General features: G+C 38.8%; 1 protein-coding gene across 1 annotated transcript in view; it reads left to right on the top strand.

Annotated features, from left to right (window-relative positions):
* Positions 1-27,402, top strand: part of Itpr2 (inositol 1,4,5-trisphosphate receptor, type 2) — a gene marked incomplete in the record, with an annotated part of 429,938 nt that overhangs the window by 299,397 nt on the left and 103,139 nt on the right. The window contains 3 exon segments of the mRNA XM_013511399.1: positions 1,334-1,444; positions 5,727-5,822; positions 6,519-6,641. Of these exon segments, the coding sequence (XP_013366853.1) occupies positions 1,334-1,444; positions 5,727-5,822; positions 6,519-6,641 (330 nt within the window).

Raw genomic sequence — 27,402 nt, 5'->3', positions numbered from 1 at the left:
TTTGTTTTTATGGTTTATAGTTCAATTTCATAAGGCAATGATACCAGAAAACCTAACTGTTGATTTAAAATTAAGGTAAAATATGCAGACTTGGGGATTTGTTTTTACTGTTGATAAAAGCATGTTTATCTATAATAGGAAATATGTATATCATGTTATCACTTTTACTATTTCACAGAAAGACTGTAAGAATGTTCCCTAGTTTTAGTCTTATAAGAAAATGAAAATGAGTTTTGAAGCTCTAAAAAGAAAAACCAATAATGAAATAGCATGAACCCACCTTTCTTTCTCTGTGCTTTGCAAACATGTGGAAGGAAAGAAGGTTGCTAGCAAATTCTAGAAATGATCTGCAGGTGGATTCCCTTTGTTTTTGAAACAAAGCAAACATTTTAAGAAGCACAAAATCTTCAGGAAATAGTGTAGAGAAGATGAACGGAAAACTCTTTCTTCTGTGGTCTGGAAGTAAAAAATTCCTTGTACGGAGGGAAAAAAGGAATCTGGTCCTGATTAGCCATCATTTCAGGGTTGTCTGATACTACCCTTTCTCATTTTATCCACCAGTGCTTCAATTTTTCCACCTCCATGATGATAAGGTCCTACATTGTAACACAGTCCCACAAATCTAACCCTCAAGTCCCTGATTTTAAATTTTTTAAAATTATGGTCAGACTCCTACCTCGGTAGATCTTTAGGTGCAAAACATGCCTATTTATCTCTCAAAATGATTGGTGTTCTTTCCCCAATTGAGATCCGTCTGTAAATACCCAAGTTTAAGAAATCTGCCCAACTTTTCCCTCAACCACCATTATGGATGGGGCTACTCCAAATGTCAGGAGACTCCCGCATCACCGTCTGTGTTGCTCGCTGGCAGCAGAATCTCTTGCCGTTAATTTAGCATTAGGTAACAACGGAGTTAAAGTAGTGCATCGGTTCTGTGAGATTTACTTGAAAATCTTCCTTTTTTATATTCTCTTAGGATGGATCAGCTTGTAAAATTTAAATTGAAAGAGCTCCTCTGTTGATGGATATATTAAAATTTATTAACTGAAAGTATTTCATTTAAAATTCTATAAAAATAGTTTATTTTAAAAGATATATGTTTTGCACAGGGTCTCTGTTAGCGTTCTGAGTCCAGATCCATTTAACCAGAACCAGTCAATGAATAGTCATACCCTACACAAAACAATAAATGAAATTCTCAGAGTTAAATCCTAATTATATTCTAAAGATGAAAAACTAAGGCTATTGTATGTCCGGTTATTGTATGTCCTGTCATTTCTGGTGTAGTTGTGTTGTAAATAAAATGTTAATTTACAGATGCCTTGTTTTCTAGACCTGTATTGCTACTCATGAATCCAACGGGATTGATATCATCATTGCTTTGATTTTAAATGACATAAACCCCCTTGGTAAATACCGAATGGACCTGGTGCTTCAACTAAAGGTAGGGTAAATTCAAGTGGACTGTTCAAATGGGGAAAATAAAATTCCCCCCGTAAAATTCCTTTTCAGAGTTGATTCTGTGTCTTCAAATAGCTCTTACAAAAAGCGAGATAGTTAGTATCAGATTTTCAGATAATGGAATTCCAGAAAGGAATAGTAAAATCAAAAGGCTCACTAAGTTCCTGGTAAAATGTGGAGTTATGTGAGGTCATATTCAGTTGCAAGGTCCTGTTGTAGAAATTCCTTCAAATGGCCACTTCGTTTCACTACTTCCCTTCTGTTTTCATTTTATATTTTTCATTTTATATTTTTATATTTTCATTTTATATATATCAGAATATATTGTTTCACTGCTTCTCTTCTGTTTTCATTTTATATTTTAGAAGGTGCTAAACATTCATCATCCCCCATATAATTTTAATTCACGTTGACTAGAGAGTTCCATTTAGCAAGTCACAATTAGATAATGTCAAAGGAGTGCATTTTATGTGTCTAACCTTTCTAAATCTCTAGTAAATTATCTTATTTTCCCCTCCAAATATATTGTCATATTCACATTGCCCTTAAAAGCATCTTTTAATTGCAGCCTCGTACACACTTCCAGCATTTCCACTGATCAGAACTCAAGAGCACAAAAGCATTTCAAAAAATTTCCTGCTGAACTCTTTGTTCAAATGAAAATAGACAAATGAGTACACGCGAACATCGCATAAATCTCACATGCCAAGGCGTGATATTCAATTGAGATAAATAATTAAAGGTCACATCATTGTGTCTAGTGTCAAGCAGGTTTCTACACAGCTAATCATTTGGTTAAATATAATTTCTTCGTACAGTAGCTCTGTTAACACCATAGAAACTGTACAATCAAATTGAACTTCGTACTGGTAAACATTTGGCCAAGAAAAATAGAAACAGAATTTTTATGAATCTGTTTTTAGGTGTAGATTTTGGTATGTGGTGGAATGTAGATCTGTCCTACTCATGGAAAGATTGTCCTAAAGCTCTTAGTAAACAATGCTTCTTTTAATAGAAGGGATGCATTCCCAGTGTTTTACGGTTTCATCTCTAGTGTGTGTGAGTACTGAGCGTTTCCGTTCACAATCAGGATGAAAGTGATCCTCACACAAATTGTGCTCAGGTCTGTAGCTCCACCAGTCTCAGCCTTTGGTGAGAAAGACCGGCTGAGGCCTACAAGACAGTTAGCATAGTTGAAAAAATTTTTGTTACTTTATCTTACATTCAGTTTAACTATAATTCATAAAGAAACACTATAGAGAAGGCTTTGTCTTTCACTTTTGAATTTTGTCATTAAATACTCTACTTCAACGTCTCATTTTTAATTACTGTGACTTCATGGAAGAATATATGGTGGAACTCGTCAGTTTAAAGTATGGGTATGCAGAGTATTTACAAATCCAGTTCTAGTAAAAAACAAATTTAATGGGATACGATTTCACAGCCTGAAGATATTAACTGTTAAAATAAAAATACTTTCCTTAAAAAAGGATTCTTTAAATATTTATATTAATAAGCATCATTTATTTATACCATTTAAAATTGTGGCAGTTGAATAAATCAAGGTATGACTAAAACACCAAACTATGGATTTGACTTGAAATATTTTAAATATAAATTTTTGCTTTGAGGTAAGTGCCTTTGTGAACAATCTATGAGGTTTTCTGCGTATCTGCTGATGTGAGAACAACATTTCTAAAGCAGAATGATACAAATTTGGCAAATTTGGATCCTCTCTTGGGTAGGATGCTTTAAATAAGTTCTCTGTAACATTATCAAGATACCATATGAAAAATATTAAGGTTTTATTTCATATCACTCACTCCTGAATTTGTTGCATAATTATCCATAATTTTAAGTATACTTTATATGCTCATTTAGTATCAGAATGAGTTTTTAAATTATATGTCTTGTCCTTTTTTTTTTTTTTTTTTTTTTTTTTTCTCCGGTACCGGGAACCGAACTCACAACCTTGTGCTTGCCAGGCAGGCGCTTTTGCCGCCAAGCTAAATCCCCAGCCCCTGTCTTGTCCTTTTTAATTTCATTTTTATAACTGGCCTGTGAATAAGAAATTCTGAGTTTGTAAATATGTAGGATGTTTTGTTTAGAAGAATCTGGCTTCTCTTGGAAGAAAATCTCCTATTAATACTGACACTTGCATTTGCTATTTTAGTATACATAGGTTCTTGCACTTTGAAATTGACTCAGATTTCAGTAGGTGCTTTACAAGATTTCTTTCTGCTCTCTGACATAGAGTGAAAAAGAAAATTGGTTAAAAAAATAACCACCTTGCTGATAGCATTCTAAAATTGGAAGTATTTTTAAGCTATTATGTATCAGGCCTGCTGAGCGTGGTTCATTAGACATTGCTGATAGCGCCGCCGAGGTGCTGCCTTTGAATTGTAGGGAGGCCTGTTCAGAGGGCTCTAAGAATTTAAGCTCTCCTTTACTCCTGAAACCCAGTTTTTTAGGCATGTTGCTTGTACAGGGTCTTAGATTATACAAGCAGATTTTAGGATTGGTGCAATTCTGCAAAACTGAAAATGGGATGGGGATAAAATACAGTTCCTTCCTCCAAGTACTAAAATCTTTTCATGATGGATCAGCAACACTGGTGTCATTCACCTCTTTGTCTTCACCGTGGTCAGTGTTACTAGTTCAGTCACCTAAAGAGACCTTTAGGCTGTACTTCTGAAGTAGTGGGTTAAAACGAACTCCTGAAAGGAAACAACAGAATTAATTTGCACAACTTTATCAAGTTATATGGTGATTGTCTACTTAGACCCCAATATTCATTCAATTTTGTTTTTTATTATTTATTTATTTATTTATTTATTTTGGTTTTTCTTCGGTACCGGGAACTGAACTCACGACCTTGCGCTTGCCAGGCAGGCGCTTTTGCCGCTGAGCTAAATCCTCAGCCCCTGTTTTTTATTCTTTAGAGACGTTAACTTTGAGTCATGTGCAAGTGTTTTAAAACCATTTGACACTACTTTTGTACTCTTATCGAAGACTTTAGGTGAAGATTAAGATTTTTATCTAATATAAAAATCATTACAGAAGTATCTCCTGGCTATTTTATTTTTACCATCTTGCTATTCACCCAAATTCTCTAGCAATGTTATAGAAAATACAGTGTACAGGAACATCTTTCAAAATATGTAGGATGTTGTGCTTTTTGTAATAAGACTGTCACTGCGTGGTACTCATTTTGGATAATAATGATTTCAGAAACATTTTTGGTATCAGTAACAAATGGAGACAAAATATTTATAAATAAAATTAGAACACATCAAAGATAACATAAGTTATTTTCATTCTTTATTAAGCCAAAATGGAAAATATTATCCTGGCCTTGGGGGGTGACTCAGTGGTAGAGCACTTTCCCAGCATGTGGAAGGCTCTGGGTTTGATCCCCAGCATTGAAAAAGGAAAAGAAAATATTATTTTTCCCTAGCCAAGACAATAAATGTGCTGTTTATGTGACATTGTTTAGTGAGACCAAGAGGCCATTATTGATAAATTTATATTTCCAACTCATTAATTTAGTATTTCATATATTCTCACTTTTGCTCAAATTTATGTAAAATTTTGATTTGCAAATGATAGTATTGTTCTATTTTTAAAAAACAATTATGCTAGATTCTTTAAGTTGTGTGCCATTTTTTTTTTTTTTGGTTTTTCTCCGGTACCAGGAACCGAACTCATGACCTTGCGCTTGCCAGGCAGGAGCTTTTGCCGCTGAGCTAAATCCCCAGCCCCTGTTGTGTGCCATTTTAATAAAATATATCACTGATTCCTGTTCACCTTTTTTTTTTTTTTTTCCTGTACCAGGAATTGAACTCACGACCTTGAGCTTGCCAGGCCGGCACTGTGCCACTGAGCTACATCCCCAGCCCCCTGTTCACCTTATTGTCTTGTTAAAATGCAATCATGGAAATGTCTATTGAAGAAACAGTGAAGGAAAATATAGTTACATTTTACAGCAGCACAGAGTAATCAAATTTGCACTTAAAACACCTTCTCACCAATATTGAAAATAATCCATATAACATATCTCTCATGAGTCATTAGTCTTATTTTGTACTGACAATGAAGCAAAACATCCTATTTTAAAATGTTAATAAGACAACAGAAATTAGCAGTTTTAAATTCGGTTTGCCTAAAAAAGGAGGGTCTTTCTAATTTCAATTAAAGCAAGTGCAGGGGATCGTTAATCCATGAAATAGACTTCGGGTGTGCATTAACTTGGTCTGTGTCCCTAGAACAACGCCTCCAAGCTCTTGCTGGCCATTATGGAAAGCAGACATGACAGTGAGAATGCAGAGAGAATTCTTTTCAACATGAGACCCAGGGAACTGGTAAGAAAACTTTCAAAGCTCTGTTAGAAGCATAAAGCCTAAATGGTCCAAGTTTATAGCCTGCTCATCAGCAAACAAGGCTGGCAACTTTCACTGCTCTATCAAGGGCTAATGGAGCATCATGAACTACCATTACCAGTGTCCTAGACGGCCCTGGCATGGCACAGGCCTGTGGGGTTGGGGGCCTGTGACCTTATTAGTTCTGTCAGTTCCAAGCACCTCTCTTACCAAACCTTCATACTCTTCTAAACTCTATACAATTGATTTGTGCCAGAAATGAAGCTGACTTTGCTTTAATCATGCCTGAAGTACAGCTAGTTCTCCTTATCTAGGGATAACTGCTGTGCTGTGTCTACTGTAAGATGCTCAGTCCCCGGTACTGTGTCCAGCACTGTGTCTGCCCATGATCTTGTGGGTGCTCAATCAGTAACAGGTGCTTATCAGGGTTCAGAGTTCTCGGAAATCACTGTTAACATTTAAAGATCAAAGCAAAAACTTCCAAGGGAAACAGGGACTATTGTAGGAATACACTTCCATGTTCATTTAAATAAAGATGATTTTCAAGGATCTCTTCATTTAGAATCTTTTTATGCTTTTGATTCTCATAACGCTTCCTCGTTTTAAGTTATAGCTCACACACAATCTAAAATGTGAGTTGTGACATCGCAAACTTCACTGTTCCTTTTTTATGCGTAGGTGGATGTGATGAAGAACGCCTACAACCAGGGATTGGAATGCGATCATGGGGAGGAGGAGGGTGGCGATGACGGGGTTTCTCCCAAGGATGTCGGACACAACATCTATATCCTGGCTCATCAGGTATCACATTTTATATCTTTGTGTCTTTATAGTGTTTTGCTTGTCTGCTCAATCGTCGTGTGTCAAGGGCTTATCATCATATTTTCAAGTTCTGGTCTCTTAACTGATTCAGCAGCTGTCCTGTTAGATTTGGCTGAAGGACAATAAGCTTCCAGAATGCTTCACTGTGCACTTCAGAGTGTGCTGGGGACAATCTATAAAAAATAACTGCTGGCCCAGGAGGGTGGAGGCTGTCCTGTGTCAGAAGCAGAGGGATAGATAAAACCTGGAAACCAACAGAAATCCCACAGAAGAAAGGAACAGATACTACTGGGAAGACACAGGGTGTGAAGTAAGGGCACACTCCTGATCAGGACACACCTGGCTGATAGCTTCAGCCTACTCAGAGTGCCTCCTGCAGGGGCCGTAACCTGGCAGCCTCCAGTTGGGCCTAAAAAATAGGAGGCTGAATTATAAATTCCTTGGGAGGAACTACTTCCATCTCATGACTTGCAAAAACCCATACTTGGTAAGTATCATGTGATAAATTTAATTCTGTTTACAGAAGAATTCATTTTAAATTTGCGTGTTTTAACGAAGATTTATTCAAAAGTTTAAAAGCTTTACATATACATGTGCCAATTGAGTTTTGTCTCTCCGAGCTCCTTCTTTTTATGGGATAAAGTTCAGACTCGGTAGGCGTTGCTTTCTTTCTAGCCATTTCCTTCACTGACCATGTCTCCCTCCTCTTGCTTCTCTGTTTATCTTATCTGTTGATTAAATAAACACTGATAGGTATAAGGTCAGCTTCCAGTAGATTTATCTTTAAAGGTTGCTCTTTAGACATTCCTTGTGCCCTCCTCCACCAATTGTGTAACTGTCTAATGGCTGTAAAGTCGAGCATAATATTTATAAAAGCTTCAGCAAAGAGACCCTAAAACTCCTATCGAAAGAAACTGCTCCTGTTTTATGAGGTTGAGGGCACATGGAGAAGAATTTAAGGCTCTTGTAGCTTATCAGGACACATATATGGACCAGAAGGAGGTGGGCACAGAGGCATTTTAGCAGATGAAGAATAGAGAGTATAAATTTTTGAAAAAGTCTAAATCGAATGTTGAGAGAAACGGGGAAACAGGATAAAGAGTGCCCAAGCTGGTCATGTACTAAAAGATGATACCAAAGCAAGGCAACCTTACACAGATGAAAGAAGGGAAAATTGATGATGGTGTAAAGATCAGTGATTTGGGTGAATTTGTGCTCATGAAAGTGCTCAAAGAGGAAAACAGATAATGCTTTTCAAAGGTGACTGTGTAATCCAGTGAGTAGAAATGCAAAGTGTAAAGCAGTAACAACTTGCTTTATAACAACTTACTGAAAGAGAGGACAGAGTGTCTGTGAAAATGGTGTGGGTGGATGTAGGAAGGTTGTTTTTAACTTCCCCCAAACTAAACCTTGGAAAAGCAGAAGTTTGTAAAGCAACAAAGATACATAAACCAAGGGGGGCTTCAGGGAGAGAGAATGCATCAGGCTAAGGAAAGAGGAGGGCTCTGAATTGCTGAATGCCAAAAACCTCAGGCTGAAATTATAATTTCATTTAAACGGAGTCCATGTGGGTCCCTCTGAGAACTCTCAGAGGAAGTAGGAATGTAGCTGACAGAGTAGCTTTAAGCAGTCTCTTATTTTATTATAATGACACAAGAAGTTGTTGCCTTGTCACCTTATGAATGCGTCCTTTATGGGGTGACTGCTGCCACCAATTTTGCAAGGAAAGCATCAGCTTTCACTCACAGAAAGAGCCCAGTGTGCTGCTCGCTCTGTGCTCCTGTGGCTTTCTCAGCTGTGGACCTCGAGTTTGGTTTCTTGGGAGGCCAACCACGTTTGCTGACTTCCTTAGGAGCCTGACGTCCGCACAGCTTCTGCACCAAGGCACATGCACGTGTGATAGGAAGGTGTCAGCTTGGTTGCAGAAGCAGCTGGAAGCGCTGCTACAGGGGCTGGGTGCATCCAGGTTTTGCTGTTTTCCTTGTGGATGTGAGGTTGTTGGGCTCCTGCAGGCAGGTGACTGAGCAGATTGGCTTCTGTCTTTGGGCAGCTGAGTAATTGCAAAACCAAGATGCAGCTTCCTCCTTGTTTTACTATAATCATCTTTTGTACAGACAGTTTATTTTGGTGCACACAGACTTTCAATTTTTGTTGTTATGCTTTTCACGGCAGTGAGATGGTTCTGCTTTTTCTATCATGACATCCCTTCTGGCCCTTCCTGTGGTTGGTGTTACAAGAAACAAATAATGCTTCTTGTAAATGTCTTGCCTGATCTACATAATACTATAAATACATCAAAAAGGGAATTTCTTACGATCTAATACTATGGTGTCATGCAGAGAATTTCCTTAACAACTCTGCATTTAAACTCTTCATTTAATGCCCATCAGAAGTAAAAGTAGATGGAGGTATGTTATATATCTTGCAAGCCAGAGAGAAGTAGTAGATAATAAGCCTGTGGAAAGCAAAAGTAACTTCCACATCATAAAACAAGAGAGAGTAGATCACTTTAATTAGTTATTGAAATGTATTTCAAAATACAGGCTTTAAAATTTTTCATGAGCATTTTCACAGATCAATAAATGGTCTTTGAGAAACATAATTTTAATGTCTGTTTAATTGTGCATCATTTGAATGTCCTATAATTAATTTAATCGTTCCTTATTGTTAGACATTTAGGTTTCAGATATATTTGATAGTATAAATTGTGCAATGATTAACATCCCCATACATTAACCTTTGTATGCCACACTGATTATTTTCCTAGGATAAATTTCAAGAGGTTTAATTACTGGGTCACAGGGCAGTGACTATTCTTTGGGTTTTGATGCATATTCTAATATGATTTTCCATAGTACATGATGGTATTTATCTTACTGAATCCTAAAATCATTGCTATTTTTAAAACTGTTTGCCAAACTGACATGATTTGGAACATGGTGATCACTCAACAAATGTTTGTTGAGTAAATTAATGTGTGATAGATGAATGAGATCTTATTTTGATTCATATCTTTTAGGTTACTAGTAAAATAGACTGAATGTGTTCATTAATTATTTGTACCTCTTCTGTGCATTACTTAAAAATGTATTTATTCCTTCTTTTTTGGGGCTTATCTTTTCTTATTGAGTTTTAATTATAGATAATAACCTTTTGTCAGTCATAGTTATAGCTGCTTCCTGATTCATTGAATTTTATGTTTTAATGGTAATTTTCTTCCACCAACTTCAGATCTGTTAAACACTCACCTAGATTTTCTTCTCATGTATAATGAGTTCAGTGTTAGCGTTTAATCATTGTATTCTTCAGTGTCATAAAGCAGAAATACGCAGAAGGTGTTCTGATGTTAATTCATCTCTGAAGACATATTCAGGATTTTTGTGTAACCGCCACCCATGAGGACAGGGTTTGCAGGAATGATAGAGCATGAGTCATAGCGGAAGCTTTAGGAGACCGGGGCTAAGTCCAGCCCCTCCCCCCACCAGGCCTTCAGAGGTGCGTTAGGCCTGTGTAACTTGGGAGGAAGTAGGCCGCATCAGTCTCACCAGAGTAGGCAGTCATCACCCACACCTCTGATTTGCCAGGTGGAACTGCAGGCCCTGGATTTCCATTTACTCCAGTATTTCCAAAGAAGCCTGATTTTGAACTTTTTAAAAATGTAAGATCCCCTCACCTTTAAAAGTTGACAACTCATTTTTGGTTTTTAAAAATGCTGAGCAAGCTAAACAAAACTCACCTGCAAGCTGAATGCAGCCCAGGATGCCTCGGGTCACTATTTGTGGAAGAAAGCAGCTGAATTCTTCCTTCCTTCCTTCCTTCCTTCCTTGATTCATTCATTCTCTCATTCAACAGCATAGATGTATTGAGTGCTTACTAGATGCCATGCACGGTGCCAGATTCTAGAAATTTCGGCAGTGAAGGAGATCAACACCAGAGCAGCTCTCAGGATATTTCCATTCTGGCTGGGAGCAGTGAAGGGGAGGTATCCAAACCAGAAGGAGGGCGAACAGTGACAGGAGCACTGCAATGAGTGAGAACAGGACATGCTGAAAGAGCAGCGGGATGGGCGTTATGAGATTCTGGCGTTATGGAGCTCAGCCTGAAACCAGATCTAAGGGAAGGCGAAAGGTCTGCAGTGAAGTGGAGGCGACAGTCAGGGTGCAAGGAGCATCTCAGTGACTGGAAAGTGGCAGTTCAGTTGGTGTGATTAGAGGAGCAAAAGAAGACCTGGGTAGCCAGATCCCTCAAGCAGCTATCAGCACTTGAATATTGTATTAATCACATAAAATTCCCCTCTGGTTAATTTATTACAGGAGAACCATTCAAGGCCGTTTATTGACTACCTCTTACTATGTCAGCTATTGTGCTAGTTGCTAAGGTGGAAAGATGAATAAGATACATCAAGAATTTGACAATGAAGTGTATGTGAGGGGGAGAAGGTGAGAGAGCCATCACTGTAATTTAGTGTTCTGTGTGAAGTGGAGTAGGTGCGAGGTACTTTTCACCTGGGAGTTAGTTAGAGAGGCTTCTGGAAGAGGCATAGAGGAGTGGGGAGGATGCTGCAGGCAGAGGGAACAGCTGCAGCAAAAGTGCACTGTAGATACCTTGGGAGGAGGACTTCAGGGAATACTCCTGCGGATCTCGCATGGTATTCGCATATGTCTTTATATGAGATGAACCACAGTAATGTGAATTAAGTAAAACATCTTTGATAACTTGTGAATGTATTAGGCACTTAAATATACTACCAATGAGTGAATAAGTGAAGAATCAGTCAATGGCTGAATAAATGATTAGGATAGAATATACTCTAAAGCTTTGGTATTTTATAGTTTACGTATGATAATAAAATTGAATGGAGATATTTTCTATCATCATCATTACCATGATCAAAATGAGCAATGATTTCTGCCATTGGAGCACAAATTCCTTGCATATAGACACAATACCTCTCAATACCTTTATTCTCTTCTTTTCCCGTGGTACAGTGACTAGAATATATTATACACTCAGGAGTAGGGGGGTAACTAATTGTAACATTGCATGCATACTCATAATACTTTTATGTAACACAGGTACTATATAAATTTAATAGCATCTTGCACAATTGCTACCGCCATCTTGGCAATCAAGGGCCTTATTCAACTGTTATTGATTTTCTTCTTAATTTTATAGCTCTTTCTCTGCCAGTCTTTTCGAAAACTTTACACAGGGCTCTGTGTTGTCTTTCTTCTAGTGAAGAGCTTGTCTTCCTTTTATTTATGATATCATCTTTCTCCTGTAGACTAATTCCTCCTTTAATTTATTTGAGTGTTGCTATAGTTCTTTAAGATCCAAAATTTAATCTCTGTAGTCCTGATTCCTCAATAAATTCCAACCAATAATGGTTTTCTTTTTTTGTTTTGTTTTGTTTTGAATTCTTATATGCATTATGCCCACTTTGAACAGATGTGTACAATTAAACTAGTTTATGGTATATGTTCTTTCATTGTTTCATGCAAGTAGGCCTCTATTTTTAATTAGTGGTGGATCCCACAAACGAAACCCATAAGCTTTCATTTTTAAAACAGAAACTTTCTAAAAAGCGAAAGTATAATGGGAAAAAATGCCTAGGTATAATAGGTTTAAATCCTCTAATAGGCATCTAAATACCTTTCACTAAGCAACTAAGCATGTTTGGGTGACTGCCACTTAAATGACCCCTCAAACTCATGGTTAATGGAAGCACTAAAAAATACAATCCAGGAAATAGATTTAAATTGAACTCTTTAATTGTTAATTTGGTATAAAGATCATGAAGTCAGATTCTGTACAAGCAGTTATTCTTTTGCTTAACATTTCGTGTTTGTTATACACTTATTTCTAAGTGACAGGATTATTAGAGAATCAATCTGGATTCTAGCCACACAGAAGGCGGTTACTATGCCTGCAACTCTTCCTATGTCTGCTGTGACTTCAGCTATCTCCACTGAATTCAGAGTAGTAGGAGGGGAATGATGTCAGGCACGCCATCTGCATTGTTGTTTTTTCCCTCTGAGAAAAGGAAAAAAACACAGCATTTCCCATCATACTTCAGACCTTGTATTGTTACCTTAACCCTCACCAAAAGCAAGATCTCTTTCTTAACTCTTACGAGAGCAAGAGACAGGATGATAAGAATAGCCCTGGTGTTTTAAACACTGGGATTCTTTGTTATGCTCACAAAATTTTCTAGACATCCTGATAGTCCTCATTAAGCCACTTTTTGTTTCTTAAAAATTCTATTTCATTCCTGCAGTTGCTTGAGCTGTATTCATTTTAAGGACTATGCATATAAATTACCTAAATAGCTAAGTTTTAATTTATACTGAAATCCTAGGAAACATGTGTATCACTCAGACTACTTAAAATGTTTCCCTTACAGACTTAATGCCATTCACCTTCTTGAAGCTTTTGTTTTCTTATGCTAATACATAGTAATCAGAGTTGCTTCATTTACTTTATTTGTGGAAACAGAAGGACGGGTTTGTAATTGGATGCATAACTTTCATCTCTAATATCCTTGCAGAGTTTTAACTAACTTATTACTTCATCTTTATTATTGTTGGTAATGCAGAATGTAGAAAACACAGCTGGGTTTTCAACTCAGAGGCTTTTGTAGCTCAGTAATTTGTTAGCTGGAATACTGTGCTAAGAATATTGTGCAAACAGCTCAGCTACTATTCACCTTGCACTGTGTTTTTTTTTCTGTACACCGTTTTTATCATTCAACTCCTCTGACTTCAGCTTCTCAGTACAAAAATAGGATGATACATACTCAGAGGCTGAGGCAGGAAGATTGAAAGTTTGAGCCTAGTCTGTGAAACTTAGCAAGACTGTATCTCAAAATAAGAAATAAAGGGAAATAAAAAACAGGGCAGGGAAGGTAGTTCCATGATACAGCACCCCTGAGTTTAACCCCCAGTACCTAAAAAAACAAAAAAAGGGTATTCGTGGGCTGTGTAATGTAAAATTTCAGGGACCATGGTGTCCCTTTTACAGATGAGATCACGTTTTAAATAATGTGACAGAAAACTAGCCTGCTACTAGATATTTATTTATTTATTTAAACCTCATCTACTTACAAAAATAATTTAAGGTTGAGCAAGAAATGCCCGTAAATAATTAGAATGTTAGAACCGCAAAATGAAAAGCCTTATGAGGGAAAGGGATCTAAGTGTTTTGAGCATCTTAATATTCTCTCTGTTTCTCTTTGGCAGTTCTGGGCTTCTTTAACCAAGACTGCAAAGTAATGGTCTGTCTAGCTAACACCTGTACTATTCATTAACAGCCAACATTTTCCTGGTGTTTAATTCTAAATGGAATTCATACAAAGGCATAGTACAAAACAGTGGGCAGTGTTTTCTAAAGGAGTCCTGCAGAAAACTCCAGGTGAAATAATACCTACTATTTACTGTCTTTTGGTCTTTTGGGGAAAATGATCAACACGTCTGTGCTATAATCCAGAGTGAATATAATTAATCTCAAAGTGTATTTAATGTAGTAGTCATTATGAAAATAGACATATAAGGTCAATTCATGTATAGATTTTGATAATGCAGGAACTTCCCAGTATGTTAATTGAAATTAAAAAAAAAACCACAAGATAATTATATTAAGTTGCAAAAAAATAGACTTCTTTTTTTGTAGCGGGAATCAAACTCAGGACGTTGCGCTTGCTGGGCAGGCATTTGCGCCACTGAGCTATATCCCTAGCCCTCCCAAAAATAGACTTATCCTAATTGCACAGGTATGCAAAAACATTGCTGTTCTCTGTGGTGGGGATAAAGTAGGGAGCAGACAAACCACAGTCCCTCCCCTCGGCAGCTTCTATTCTGGGGGAGTTGTCTTCCTCTTGGAGACCCCACTGTTTGTTGCTCTCAGGGCATGCATTCTGCACACACCAGCTGTGCAGCAGAAGGGGAGTGCATAGGGTGTGGACATGAAACACAGTCTCTATTCTTGTGAAGTTTACCTTTTATGACAGCATGGAAACACAAGAGCAGTCACACTGCATTGACTCCTATGAAACATGTATGTGATGATGTGGAATCTCAGATTGGGAGTGTCCTTGGGAAAGTGAGTGTGCAAAAGCCGTAGTACACAAGGGAAAGAGCCCGAGACAGCCAGAGAAATAAGGAGACACTGATTTCACTCTCAGTCATCTGATCATTCACTGGTTACTCAAACAGGCAAAGCTACTCCTCTAGCCCACTACTGCATAATTCTCTTTCTTTTGTTTTTACTCATTTGCAATACCGTGGATTGAACCTAGAATCTTTGCAGTGAGCCACATCTCCAGCCCTGTTTATTATGAGGCAGGGTCTCACTAAGGTGCTAAGTCACTAAGCTGCTAGGGCTGGGCTTGAATTTCCAGTCCCCCTGCCACGGCCTCCCAGAGTGCTGGGATTACAGACCTGAGCTACCACACCTGGCTTCTGCCTCCTGTTATAGCAGAGCTGCTCAAAAGATTGTATGTGCTTGTCTCCTCCTCTCTTTCCGTTCTTTTACTGTTTACCTTGCTACATCTAACATTACCATTCCTCATCTTATTGGACCATCACTAGCATTTGACACAGGTAAGTTATCTCTTTGCCTTGAAGTACTTTGTTCACTTAGATTCCAAGTAGCGCAGTCTCCTGAGCGTTCTCACTCCTTACCAGCTCTTCTCAGTCTCTTTCACTGGTTCTTATTCATTCCGCTGTCCTCCTCCCAGCAGAGATATTCTGGCCACCATATTGTGGGACATATTCCTTGGATGTCTTCTGTTTCCCATCACTTCTCAGTCCCTGGTTGAGCTCATTTAGTCACACGACTTTACATACCAGGTATCCCTTGATAAATCCCCAATTTTTATCTTCAGCATGGTCTTCTTTTCTAAACACTGCACTGGTTCCTCCAACTACTGGCTCAAGACTCACATGTGAGTGTCTTTTCACACGTTTAACAGTGAACATCTCCATAATGGACCTCTTGGTTCTCCCATGTTCTGCACAACTTAGGCGTGAACCCAGCTACTCAGACTCCAGAAGCTGGGCTTCGTATCACTGTTCTAACCTGAGGTTGGGTTGCTGCTTCTCCAATGAGTTTCCAGTGTACACTGTGCTTACTGTGACCGTGGGTCATCTGCTACTGGATTACTGTGCTCTATATACTTGTCTGCCTCCTCCACTAGACTCTGAATTCCACAAAGATAGAAGTTAGATTTTATTTTTAAATGTTATCAAGTGCATAGTAATGTGAGTGATACAGTAGGTACCCTGGACTGGTTAAGTAAATGAGTGATTGGTACAGTCAACAAGTGCTGAATATGAGCAGAAAGGAATTAGGCTGATATTGACTAGAGTTACAGTGTAAGGCTTTGTGGAGGGTTTACATTGTCAGTGACTCTTAAGGATTGATAAGATTTAGACAACCAAGAAAAGAAGACATTTCCATCATAGGAAATTATGTGCAGAGGGGGGAGCAACATTCACCATAGTGTGTGTGTGTGTGTGTGTGTGTGTGTGTGTGTGAGAGAGAGAGAGAGAGAGAGAGAGAGAGAGAGAGACAGAGAGAGAGAGATAGGTGCTGTAAGATCTTGGACCTGAGACAGAAAAGGCAGTGTGGCCCTACTGTGGGAGGTCACAGTGGCAGGGTACATCTCACTGTCTTGTGGAAGATGTAGAGAAAGAATTCTGTAGGAATGTTTGTCAAAATGTGACCTGACAGAGATTTCTGCTAAGCTGTTCCTCAGAGTACTTTATACTTACGTTGCCATAAAATTAATGAGCCATTAATGATTTCGTAAAATGCTGAACACAACAATGTGAAAACGAATGCCACGGAAATCTGCTTCAGAAGATATTCACCAACCCAGAAGCATTATTGCAAGTCTTAAAAGGATCTTTTAATGATTGCATTTTTATTGGTGCACTAATTTATACCCTGACATTATTAAGCAAAGTATTTAAAGATAAATCAATTGTAAATGAACCCATGAGAGAACATAATTAGTAAACACATAAGCCAATGAGAAACCACTTGTGTCAAAGCACTACGTAATAGTCTGGATAAATGTGTGTGAGTGCTTGCATGTATCTACCTATAATTTTTATTGATGGGCTTATTTTTCTAGCTGAAATATAAATGAAGAAAGTTTAACTAGGCAGGTGGCACTTTATCCCAAGGACGCATTGTAGAAGTATAAAATGGGATAGGACAGCAGAATAGAGACCTGCAACTAACCTTTGGTGCACAGATTCAGCATTAGAATATTATAGCGATCTCCTAATATAGTAACCTGGAGAAGTGCGTGGATGTGAGAGTGTCAACTAACTATTCGATGGGATGGTTCCACCTTTATCTTTTGGTTGTTGATGAATTTTAAGCTTCAGAATTGCTTAGGCACAGAAAAATGACAGACCATTGGGACAAAATAATGCTGGAAGATAAACTATCAAACTAAAAAATGTAAGGCCGGAGAAAGGGAAGTAGTTATCCTCAGCTAGACCAGAAAAGTCCCCCTTTCCTATCACTACTGAGTGAATTTCTGAAATTGTGCAGTAGGGGAAAATTCTGGAAAATTTCTTGTTGAGATTTATGTTATCCATGGAAGAAGATCAGTTTTGGGGGTATAAAATTGGTTTGTATAAAAGACATCTTCTAAAAATGTATTCATTTATCTATGTAACTTATACATAAATGCTTGTATGTGCGGGCAGGCACACACATACACATTTTTTGTCAGCTGTCTGAGTTTTAATTTGTGTCACTTTATCAAAGATTTGCAAACTGCCAACTAGTAAATATTTTAGGCTTTTCAGGCCATGTTGATGATTTTTATAATCTTCACAGTCCAGGATTTTCCAGTGTCCTACACTTAAATTATACTTGTGAACAAGAACTGATGGGTCATTTATTTTTAAGTACTTTTCATCTCTATATTTATAATGTTAACTCATTTTGTATAGAGGGTAGCACACACCCACAGAGACAGACGTAGAGTTTCTGACGGGAAGAAAAAGAACATATGCGATAACATAATTACTAAACACATAAGTCAATGAAAGGTTCTTGTAAGCCAACAGATGATCATTTTTCCCTTCCCATAATTGTATGATTTAAATTCTCTACAGACAGTGGAAACTTTATCAATGAGGATTCACTAATCAATGGGCAGGGCAGGCACCTGTTCATCTATTAGGTGGAGATGAATGGATCCAGTATGAATAAGGAATATGAATGAATCTAGCCCAGAGGAAGCAGAAGCAGAGAAGAGAAGGCAAAGGATTGCAGTGAGAAAGATCTAGGGATCTGGGCCGCAGAACAAACCAAAGACGGCTAGCTGGGGACAGAGGTGGTTTCCCACTTACCCCTGATGAATGACTTGGGAAACCCTATGTGTATGTTCAAGTGTAAAGAAGAGTCAACTACAGTGTGCTTCAAATTCCTGAACCCTGTCTGCAGAGACTCTTAAGTTGAATAGGGCCTGAAATCACTTTTTACCATAAAGCTGGGATCTTTTAATTCAAGTTGTCTGCAGACCACAGTTTCAAAAAAAGCTGCTTCAGACTTGTCCGCTTTTCTGCTTCCTTCCCTAATTGTCTGATAACTTGATCACCTGATCCTGATGCAACCTCTTCTCATTTCCTCCCCTTCCTTCTCCTTTTGTGCTTCCTGACTTCTTGGTGTCAGCCTAACCTGGCCGTTACTTAGTGTTTTTCTGTTAATCCTCCTCACTTCTTAGAAGTTAAAGAAACTGTTTACTAACAGAAAATTATCTGCTAAAAGTAGCTTACATTATAGTAAATGAATAAAAACTATAACTCTCTCTTTCCTGGTCATGTGCTCCTTGGTCCCACATAGCAGTAGGAGGATCTGGAACATCTTTCTGCTTTACATGTAAAATCCCTAAAAGCCACACAAGGGATGGCCAGAATCGCTAGGGTACAAGAAGGAAGAGGGCCAGAGATAAGGCTGAAGAGGAGCACAGATCGCTCTTACATGAATCAACAGTGCATATAGATCTTGCTGAGGGTTTTGGCCCTTATCCTGGGATCCGTGAGAACCCATTACCACTGCCTCTTTAGTCAGCTTTCGCATCACTCAACTAGAGTAGCCAGCACCCACAATTTAAAGGAGAAGTTTCATTTGCTCAGAGATCAGTCCATGATCAGCTCCAAGGAAGAGATGTCACTGCAGAAGAACATGGTGGAGCAAAGCTGCTTGGTTTGTGGCAGTTGAGATGCAGAGCTGCAGACTGCCGGAGGGGAATGGGTGAGGGGCCATATATAGTACCCAAGGCCCCACTTCCATGACCCACCCAAACATACCCAGGAGGTGCTTTACTAATTTGCTAGGTGTTGCTTAATCCAGAGAAGTTGACATGTCAGGATTAATAGTTATACTGTCCTGTCCTAAGTCCAGCTGTACTTAATGTATAGCTGATGTAGCGTGGCTTAAGGAGAGTAACAATGATGTGAGTCTTGTGCAGCTCCTAGGCGTAGGGTTGGCTGTTGGGTGTGCATCATGTGAGATGAGATGAGATGAGATGGGCTTCCAGGAGGCATGGAGGAAGAAGATGGGTTCTAGACCTTTGGGATGTAAGGAGCTAATGCACCCTTGGCTTGGAGGTATACAGCAAGCAGCTCACTCTGTGTGCTTCATTCTCAGGAGGAAGAGTTAGAACCCTGATGTACAGGGACATTAGTGTATAGATGCTTTTTGGAATTCTGAAGGTCCATGAGCTTTCCTAGGAAAGGCAATTAAGAGTATAAGATGGAGAATGGAACTCAGAGCAATATTAAACATTAAAGGAAAGCAGACAGAAAAGAAACTCACAGAAACGGGATAAAGATGAGAAATCTGAAGAAATGGAATAAAAAAGTGAGGACAGAGGTTCAGCAAGGAAGGCGGGGACCAAAGGCCTCAAGAACTCAGCAAACAAAGCGTTGCTGTCAGCCTGGCCCGGCTTTGGCCCTTAGGAACCCTCTGAACAATAACTGATGGTAAGTGGGAGGGTCCCAGACTGAACAGCAGTAAGCAGAGGATCTGTGGGTTCACAACTTAAAAAGCAGATACACTCTAAAATGCCCAGGAAAGCCGGAGAAACAGTAAGTTGAAGTCGCTCAGCATGGAGTACTCTTCTGATCCCTACCTTTAGCAGTGAAAGCGCAACGTCGGCTCCAAAACCTGGGGAGGGAGGGAGAAGGAAATAACATTGAAATTGGTTGTCACTTGAAGTGACTTTATTTATATCCTGAACATGTGCAATTGGTTTTCAGAAGCGTGGTGCGCTTGCACATCTGTGTGTGTGTGTTGTTAAAATGTCCACTCTCCAGAATATTCTAAGATTCTTTATATTTATATTGGCTTTTATAATTGAAAATATAATTCTTTATATTTGTATTGGCTTATATTTATATTTATATTGGCTTTTATAATTGAAAATATAATTCTTTATATTTGTATTGGCTTATATTTATATTTATATTGGCTTTCCTTTCGCACATCAGCATTACCCAGCAGCAGAAACAGGAAAGGGTAATTGGAAATACTCACAGGAACCCGTTTGCAAAAGCAGATCTTCATCTGCCAGACTGGGATTTGGCTCGGCGTGTGCCCTCCCTTTGTGGAGTTTATGGCTGTCTTCTGTATGCCAAGCTTTGGGATCCCAGTGACAGCGGTAATTAAATGTCAGTGAGTCTGGGAGTTCCAGCAAAGTCTTCATGCTTAGATTGCGTGGAGACAGAAGCAAGAAGGGAGGCACACCACCTTCCCAAAGCTCATTAGTGCAGGGAAGGGCTCGATTCAGACACTCCGAGGTTCAGATCCTAAGTGGATGCTTCAGTAGGGCTCATAAATGAGCTCCAAAAGGAATATACTGACACATGGTGAGTAATTTTCACCAAAAACAATCTCTCTGGGCAAGTTTTCCTTGAAATTGTTCCATTCTGTCGCCCTCCGTTTTATTGACCGACTCTAGAAGTGCCTCCTGTTTAACTTGTTTGTGTGGTTACAGTTGATCACGCTTACATGTTTAACATGGATGGGAGCTAAGGGAGAAGTGTTCCAAAATCATAGTGTAAACACACATATCGAGAAAGTCTCAGTACTTTGGATGTGGGTGGTGACAGGTGGCTGGGCCCTGTCCAGCATGTCCGAGTCCTGACAGTCACCTTCCCCAAAGGCTGTGACTGGAGGATACTTGGGCAGGGGAAACTTTGCTTAAAACCCTCCTCTGCATCTCTCCAGTGACATTCTGAACCCCTTCCTCGCAAGTGACACATTGTCTAAGCAGTCACCGAATTAGTAGCTGGCCTCCCCGTGGACTTCCCCTGAGATGCCCTCTCTCCTTCTCTCTTCCTGCCCGTTTCCTCCTGCAACCCTGTCAGTTCCTGCTCCTGCAGTTGCAGCAGCTTCTGGCTCTGGCTCCCCCGAAATCCCTTTTCTGCACAGAAACTCGAAGAATTGTTCTAAAATGCCAAGCGGCAGTGTCCTTTTCTTCACTCAGCATTTCAGCAGCTTCTGCTGAACCAGACTGTGCATTCACTCTCCTGGCTCAACGGACGCTGTATGATTATGCTCCTCACTGCTCTTTTTCAAATTGTGATTTTGGCTCCTATTGATCAACTGTTAACTTTGTATCAGTAGTGTGTCTCACCTGAAAATCACTGTAACTCTCTCAGGTGAACGTCCATAAAGTACTCGCCACAGTCCTCTCACTTTTCTTCCTGCTCCTCTTTGCTTGTGCATTCCTTCATGTCTTCTCTAACAGTGAACCCCTAAAAATCTAATGCAGATTATGTCCCCTTTCTGCTCAATATCTTCTGGCACCTCCAGTTTCTCAGCAAAAGTAAAATAAAATAAAATCTTGCATTGGCTTCCGGAGCCTCCCCGTAAGATCTGGTCCCTCCACCTGTCTCTCTGGTGCATATTACCTACTTATTTTTCTCTGCTCATGCCACACCACAGTGGTCTCATGGCTGTGCTTTGAAGCTAAGACTTCTAGTCGTTCTTGTGTCTTTGAACGTGCTGCTTGTTCCGCCTTGTACATTTCTGTTAAAATGACCTCAGACCATTTGACTTAAAATGCCAGCCACCACCCCGACTGCGTTCATTCCATATCAACACCCTTTTAAATGTTCTGTAATCGTCACCCCATCCTCTGCACCTCCACTTAGCACCTGCACATTTTGATAGCCTGTGTATTTGTTTCTGTGTGCCCCGGATCCACAGATGTCAGTTCTTTCTGGACAGGAACTTTTATCTGTTTCGTTTACTTGTATAATCCTAATGCCTCACGTGTTACTTGGCATGTCCCAGGAGTTTGTTAAATGTTTTAGAATAAACATACAAGACATATATTAATCAATTTATTAGCTCATGGTGGCTTAAATTATAAGGTTTTTTTGGTATTGGTTTGGGAGAAGAGGGGCTTTATGTTATGTTAGTATTGCATTTAAAGTACCTTATGGATCTGATAATAGAATACTGTCTCATTTACAGATACCTCATGGCATTATATAATAGCAAAGGAATTCTTAACGCAGACAATGCCTTTGTTCGCCATAGCTATCTGTTTATGTTCAATACCCGTATTTTTAAATATCTTCTTTACCAGTTAGCTATATATTTCTTAAGATAGCTGAATAAATTCTTCTAAGTGAGTTTATCCCTAACTTTTCTCTTTCCTCCCTTCTTTTCTTCAGGTGCCCTACCTTGGTCTTTTCTCTTGCCGCATGGGTCATTTAACTTCTAACCGATTAGATAACATTTAAAAGGGTGTTGGAGACCATCCAATGAACAAGTTAACAAAATGCATCCGTTCAAATTTCTTTGTCTCTTTTCAGTTTGATTCCACTGAGCCCAATCCTGACTTAAGAGTTGAGATTCACCTTGCCACCTCATTTCCTCCTTTATTAGGGATGCCTTTGAAATGCAGAAGTTCATCCGAGCAGTAATTCTGTCTTTAAAAACCACTCTATGGAACAAAAGCTGACCTTTTTTTTTAGCAGCTGCTAGACAGTTAAACACAGAGAAAGCAGTGGCATGATATGTCTCAGTCTGTCGAAAGGCAGAAATAGAAAGCCAGAGAAACCTGCCGTTGAGACGCTTTCAAGCAATTGAGCTTAAAGTTCCTGAAAATTATCTCGTAGTGTTTCTTTTCGGCTCTTCGTATTCCACCCCCGATTTTACATCTGGCTAATTTGTGCACTTCAGACAGGATTCCTCAGTACAGCGGCGGTGGGAGAATTGTGGTGGAACTCATCATTATAATTTCAAGCCTTTAATTAACCCACTTTAAAGTGGCTTTGTCAGGCCTATGAGCAACCAAAGAGCGATTGACTCATTCTTAGAAGAGCTGTAGCACAGAGGAGAGCACGAGTGTACTACTGTGCTCTTGACTGAACCTGGTTGGTTCCGAAACCTAAGAAGCATTAGCAGCACAGACCCTCCAGTCATTCTCTTTAGTGTATTATTGTAGGTGTCATAGCTATTTCACACCTCGGCAAATTAAACCTTAAAAGGTCAAGTGACTTGACCGTGTTGCCATAAAAGGTCAGTTGCAGAACCAGAAAGAGTCCCTCAGTCCAGATAAGCCCACTCACTTCAGCAATTACTGTGAGAGCGACATTTCTCTAAGTTTTCCCAGAGGACCACAGAAAACTATTTCAATAGGTCAAAGGTCCCCAAAAGATGGCTTTCTTCACCTCTTGGTGCTTGCCTTAAAAGATAACACAAAAATCACTAAAAACAGTGAAAGAATTGGAATGCTTTTGAAGGAATGAGCAAAGCCATCCTCCTTATTTTCTTCACTGTTGTAAGTAAATGATTAATTTGTTCCAGAAGTGGGAAGTATAACATTTTGCACATTTACATAGAATATAGCAATTCATCATCTTCCAAAAATCAGTCTCTTTTGGAGAATTAAACACATGTACCATTAAAAAGTAGACTAACGGATAAGCAAACAAATCAGTGTTCTGTGTCATCCATTCATCTGTCCTTCCATCCATCTATCCATTCATCAAATGTTTATTAAGTAACTATTTTGTGCTGGACATGGTTGTAGATGTATGGGATACAGCAGTAAATAAAACAAAATCCACGTTCTCTTTGGATTATCTTCTAGGAGAGAGAGACTGATATCAAATATGGAATATTTCAGGCTTCTATGTCACTCTCTCAGCTACTGTGGAGAAAGATTCTTGTGTTTTGTTAGTATTTCGCTGACCCCATTTGAAAAAAGCTGGGGGAGTAAGGGATGGGAATAACTTCAGCATAATATGAGCAGTATCAAGAATGTTTATTTCTGAGTGCTTGAAGAAATAGCTCAGGTAATATTATCCTCTCATCTCTGCATCTGAAGAAAATACTTCTTAAGTGGAATAGTGAAATCCAGACATTTCAAAGACTTATCTTTAGTTACATCAAAAAGAAATAAGGTCAAAAAATGTGTCTCTCATCAATTCTACAGAGCAAAAGCAAAGATTTCAGTATACATCATCTGGGGGATTCACAGAGAGCACTTCCTGTCTTCTTTTTTACATATTAGTGTTTATCTGTGCTTTGGATAATCCCGCTTATCATGTGGAATTAGTTTCTTTTCTTGCTTTCTCATCCTAAAATATTTTTAGTGTTTTGGTTTTTTATTTTTTATTTTTTTTTATTTTTAGTGTTTTGAATAGGGCTCTATAACAATGACAAAGTTAGAATGTTTTTGTGAAATACTGATTGCAGATAAGATGACCTACATACATCGAAATTTTAGTCATTCAGAAAATACTGATCTACATTTTTACTTTAATGTTGGAAACAATTAAGCATTATGTTTCATTAAGTTTTGCATGAAAAATCCAAAATGGTAAAAATTTGTCATTAAAATGACAAATATTTCATGAAATTCTAAATAAGTACCTTCTTGAAGGTACTTGAAGTCAGAACAGATATGATCTGTTTTAGTTAAAAGCTGGAACCAAAGAATAAGTTGGTCTTATGGTACATAAAAAGCTTGCTTTAGAAGGTAATTTTGCTTACCTAAAAATAAACTTATCAATCAATTTTATGAATGAATGGATTTATTATATATTATGTATAATCATATAAACTTCCTTTCCAACTAATTTTTCCTTAATGAGATTAAAATAGTTTTTGTCATTTTATAGTACAGGAATCTTTTCAAAAGATTTAAATAGGCTTAGAAATCAGAAGCTATGAGTGCTAAACTACTTTTTAAAAATGGGATACATTTGATATATTTGATTCCAAATCCAATTTAGTTTTGAAAAGTATGTTCAGTACATTTACTACAAGAGTCTCTGTTTATATTTTTCTTGTATGATTTAAAGAAAAAACTCTTTTGGCAACATTTGATTCTGTGCTCCATTTTAGTTTAGAAAGAACTGGTGGGATTTTTAAAAATTGATTTTATTACTATAATTTAAGTCAGAGAGTAGGAGTCTATATCATCTGAAATTCAGGAGTTGCTTTTCTTTCAATCATTTAATTCTGTTGAATTCTGCACATATCTTTGTCTTAGTCTGGCCATCACTCTGATGGAAACAATTAACAGATATCTAAAAACTATAGTGGATTTATTTTAGATATTAAGTAAATGAAACTTATAATAATGTTTTAAAAAACTTTTTAGATAAAGATGCTGTAGCTTAGAATAATGCTGACATTTCAGGGTCTCTTTCCCTCCCTCTAGCTGGAGGGAAGGGACTAATCCCTTACTTCCCCTTAGTTCCATGTGTGTCGTGTGTGTTCGGAGGGATGAGAAAAACCCATCCTGAGACTGCATACTTTCCTTTGGGTCCAGGGATCCCTGAACCCTCTATAGCTGCGTGGCAGGGCATTCAGAAGTTTCGCTCGCTTTCCCCGGGGTCCCAAACCCTGTGTCTCCTCGTGCTCTCCTCTTCTGTTCCCTTTCCTGCCCACTGACCCGCTATTCCCCGGTAATGCTTCCACTAAACCCTTCTCTTCGCTTTCTCAAGCGCCGATTTCAGACGGTATGGGGCGCGTTCAGGGTGCTATGGCCAGAGACGAAGCGCCAGTTTTAGAAGTCCAGAAAGATGATGTTTCTGTCTTTGCTGCTCTCCACCAGTTGTGCCTGGAGCTGGTTTCCTTCTAAAGTGTCTAAGTGCAGACTCGCCTGCCACATGATTTTCTTGCTGAGGCTACACAGCTCAGTCTCCTGTGAGAAAGCCTTTTTCGTCTTTGTAACACGACTTTGACCCTACTCCTAACAGAATGGTAATCATGGCATTAATATTCTGGAAGAAAAGTTATCTCTTCTTTGGTCTGTGTTCTTTATAAAGGACCTTACAGTACTGAGAGTCGCTCTAGACAGATGGCACCATTCCCAAATGGGTCCTCTTTAATCCACACTTTCCTTTTCAAGTAAAGGGAAAATAATGGCGAGAAGAATTTCATTTTTGTCTTGCCATGGTGAAGCGAAAAACAGTCTTTTATGGCTTGTGTTTATATCGGTTTTCTAGGACTAACAAATTACCGCAAATTGGTAGCTCACAACAGCAGACACTTACTGTCTCACTTCTGGAGGCTGGGAGTCCCCTGTCACAGGAAGGGTAAGACACGCTCCCTGTGGAGGCTCAGGAAAGGATCTTTCCTTGGCTTCTCCCAGGTTCTGGCGTTGGCTGACAGTGCTCACCAGGCCTTAAACTTGTATCACCCCAGTCACCCCCATCATTACATGGTACTCTTCTCCTTATGTGCCTGTCTGAGCCCACATTTTCCTCACGAAACTCATTCATGCATGAAGTCCACCCTAATCAGTATAACCTCATTTTGGCCTGGTTACATCTGCAAAGGCCCTGCTTCTGAAGGAGATCACACTCATGGGTCAGGGAGTTAGGATATGAGTATCTTTTTGGTTTGGTTTGGGCACATTTCAATGCATAGCAGTATCTTCCATTAGAACGTGCACAAGAATTGATGGGATGACTCCAAATTCCCTGTCTAGTCCACGTCATCCCACTATCTCCCATGCCTTGTTCTCATGCATCACTCTGTGTATGCAGAATGTCACCTCCATGCTGTCCTCTCATTTCTCCTTTGACCTGGGGATATTTGATCCACTCTTTAAAACATTTATCAGATGCTTTTTGTCCGTGATTCCTCTCCTAGATTCACCAAATTAAATGTGATTCCTTGTAATTCTACTCTTACTTTACCTCATGTTAGTCACCTAGGTGTATTTAAATTCCTCCAGCTCCTAGAAAAAAGTTTGCTTAGAAGAATAAAATACATTGTCCTCCTCTCTCTAACCTCACAGTAGTTTTGCACATAGCAAGACCACAAAATTAGAGAGGAAAAAAGTAGGTGTTTTAAATTAAAGCAGAGGATTTTCATAGAAGAGTAGGTAAAACCTTAGTTTATACCCTCTTTTGATGATTTTTCTCTGCTTTAAACAGGAAAGTTGTTTGGTGTGAAAGCATCACACAATTATTAATCTAAACACATAAGGCAATTACTTGGACTTTCAGGCTCCAGCTCGCTTGTGATCTTGGGGAAGCCAACTGCTCTGTCAAAGTTTTACCAATTAATAAAAGTAGAACACACATGAAAAAAAGTCCACAGATATGAAGTAATAGGGGATAATTATTGTTGAATACCAGCGAAGTATAATTTCTTGATTTTTTTCCTCAGTCCTTATTTGGACCCTAATTGAAAGGAGCATTAAAATTCTAATGCAAAGATAAATGTAAAATATTTC

Source organism: Chinchilla lanigera, unplaced genomic scaffold, assembly GCF_000276665.1.
Source record: "Chinchilla lanigera isolate Chin_1 unplaced genomic scaffold, ChiLan1.0 scaffold00012, whole genome shotgun sequence".
Taxonomy (NCBI): Eukaryota; Metazoa; Chordata; class Mammalia; order Rodentia; family Chinchillidae; genus Chinchilla; species Chinchilla lanigera.
Note: the sequence above shows the minus strand (reverse complement) of the source record. Positions and strands in the feature narration are given on the sequence as shown.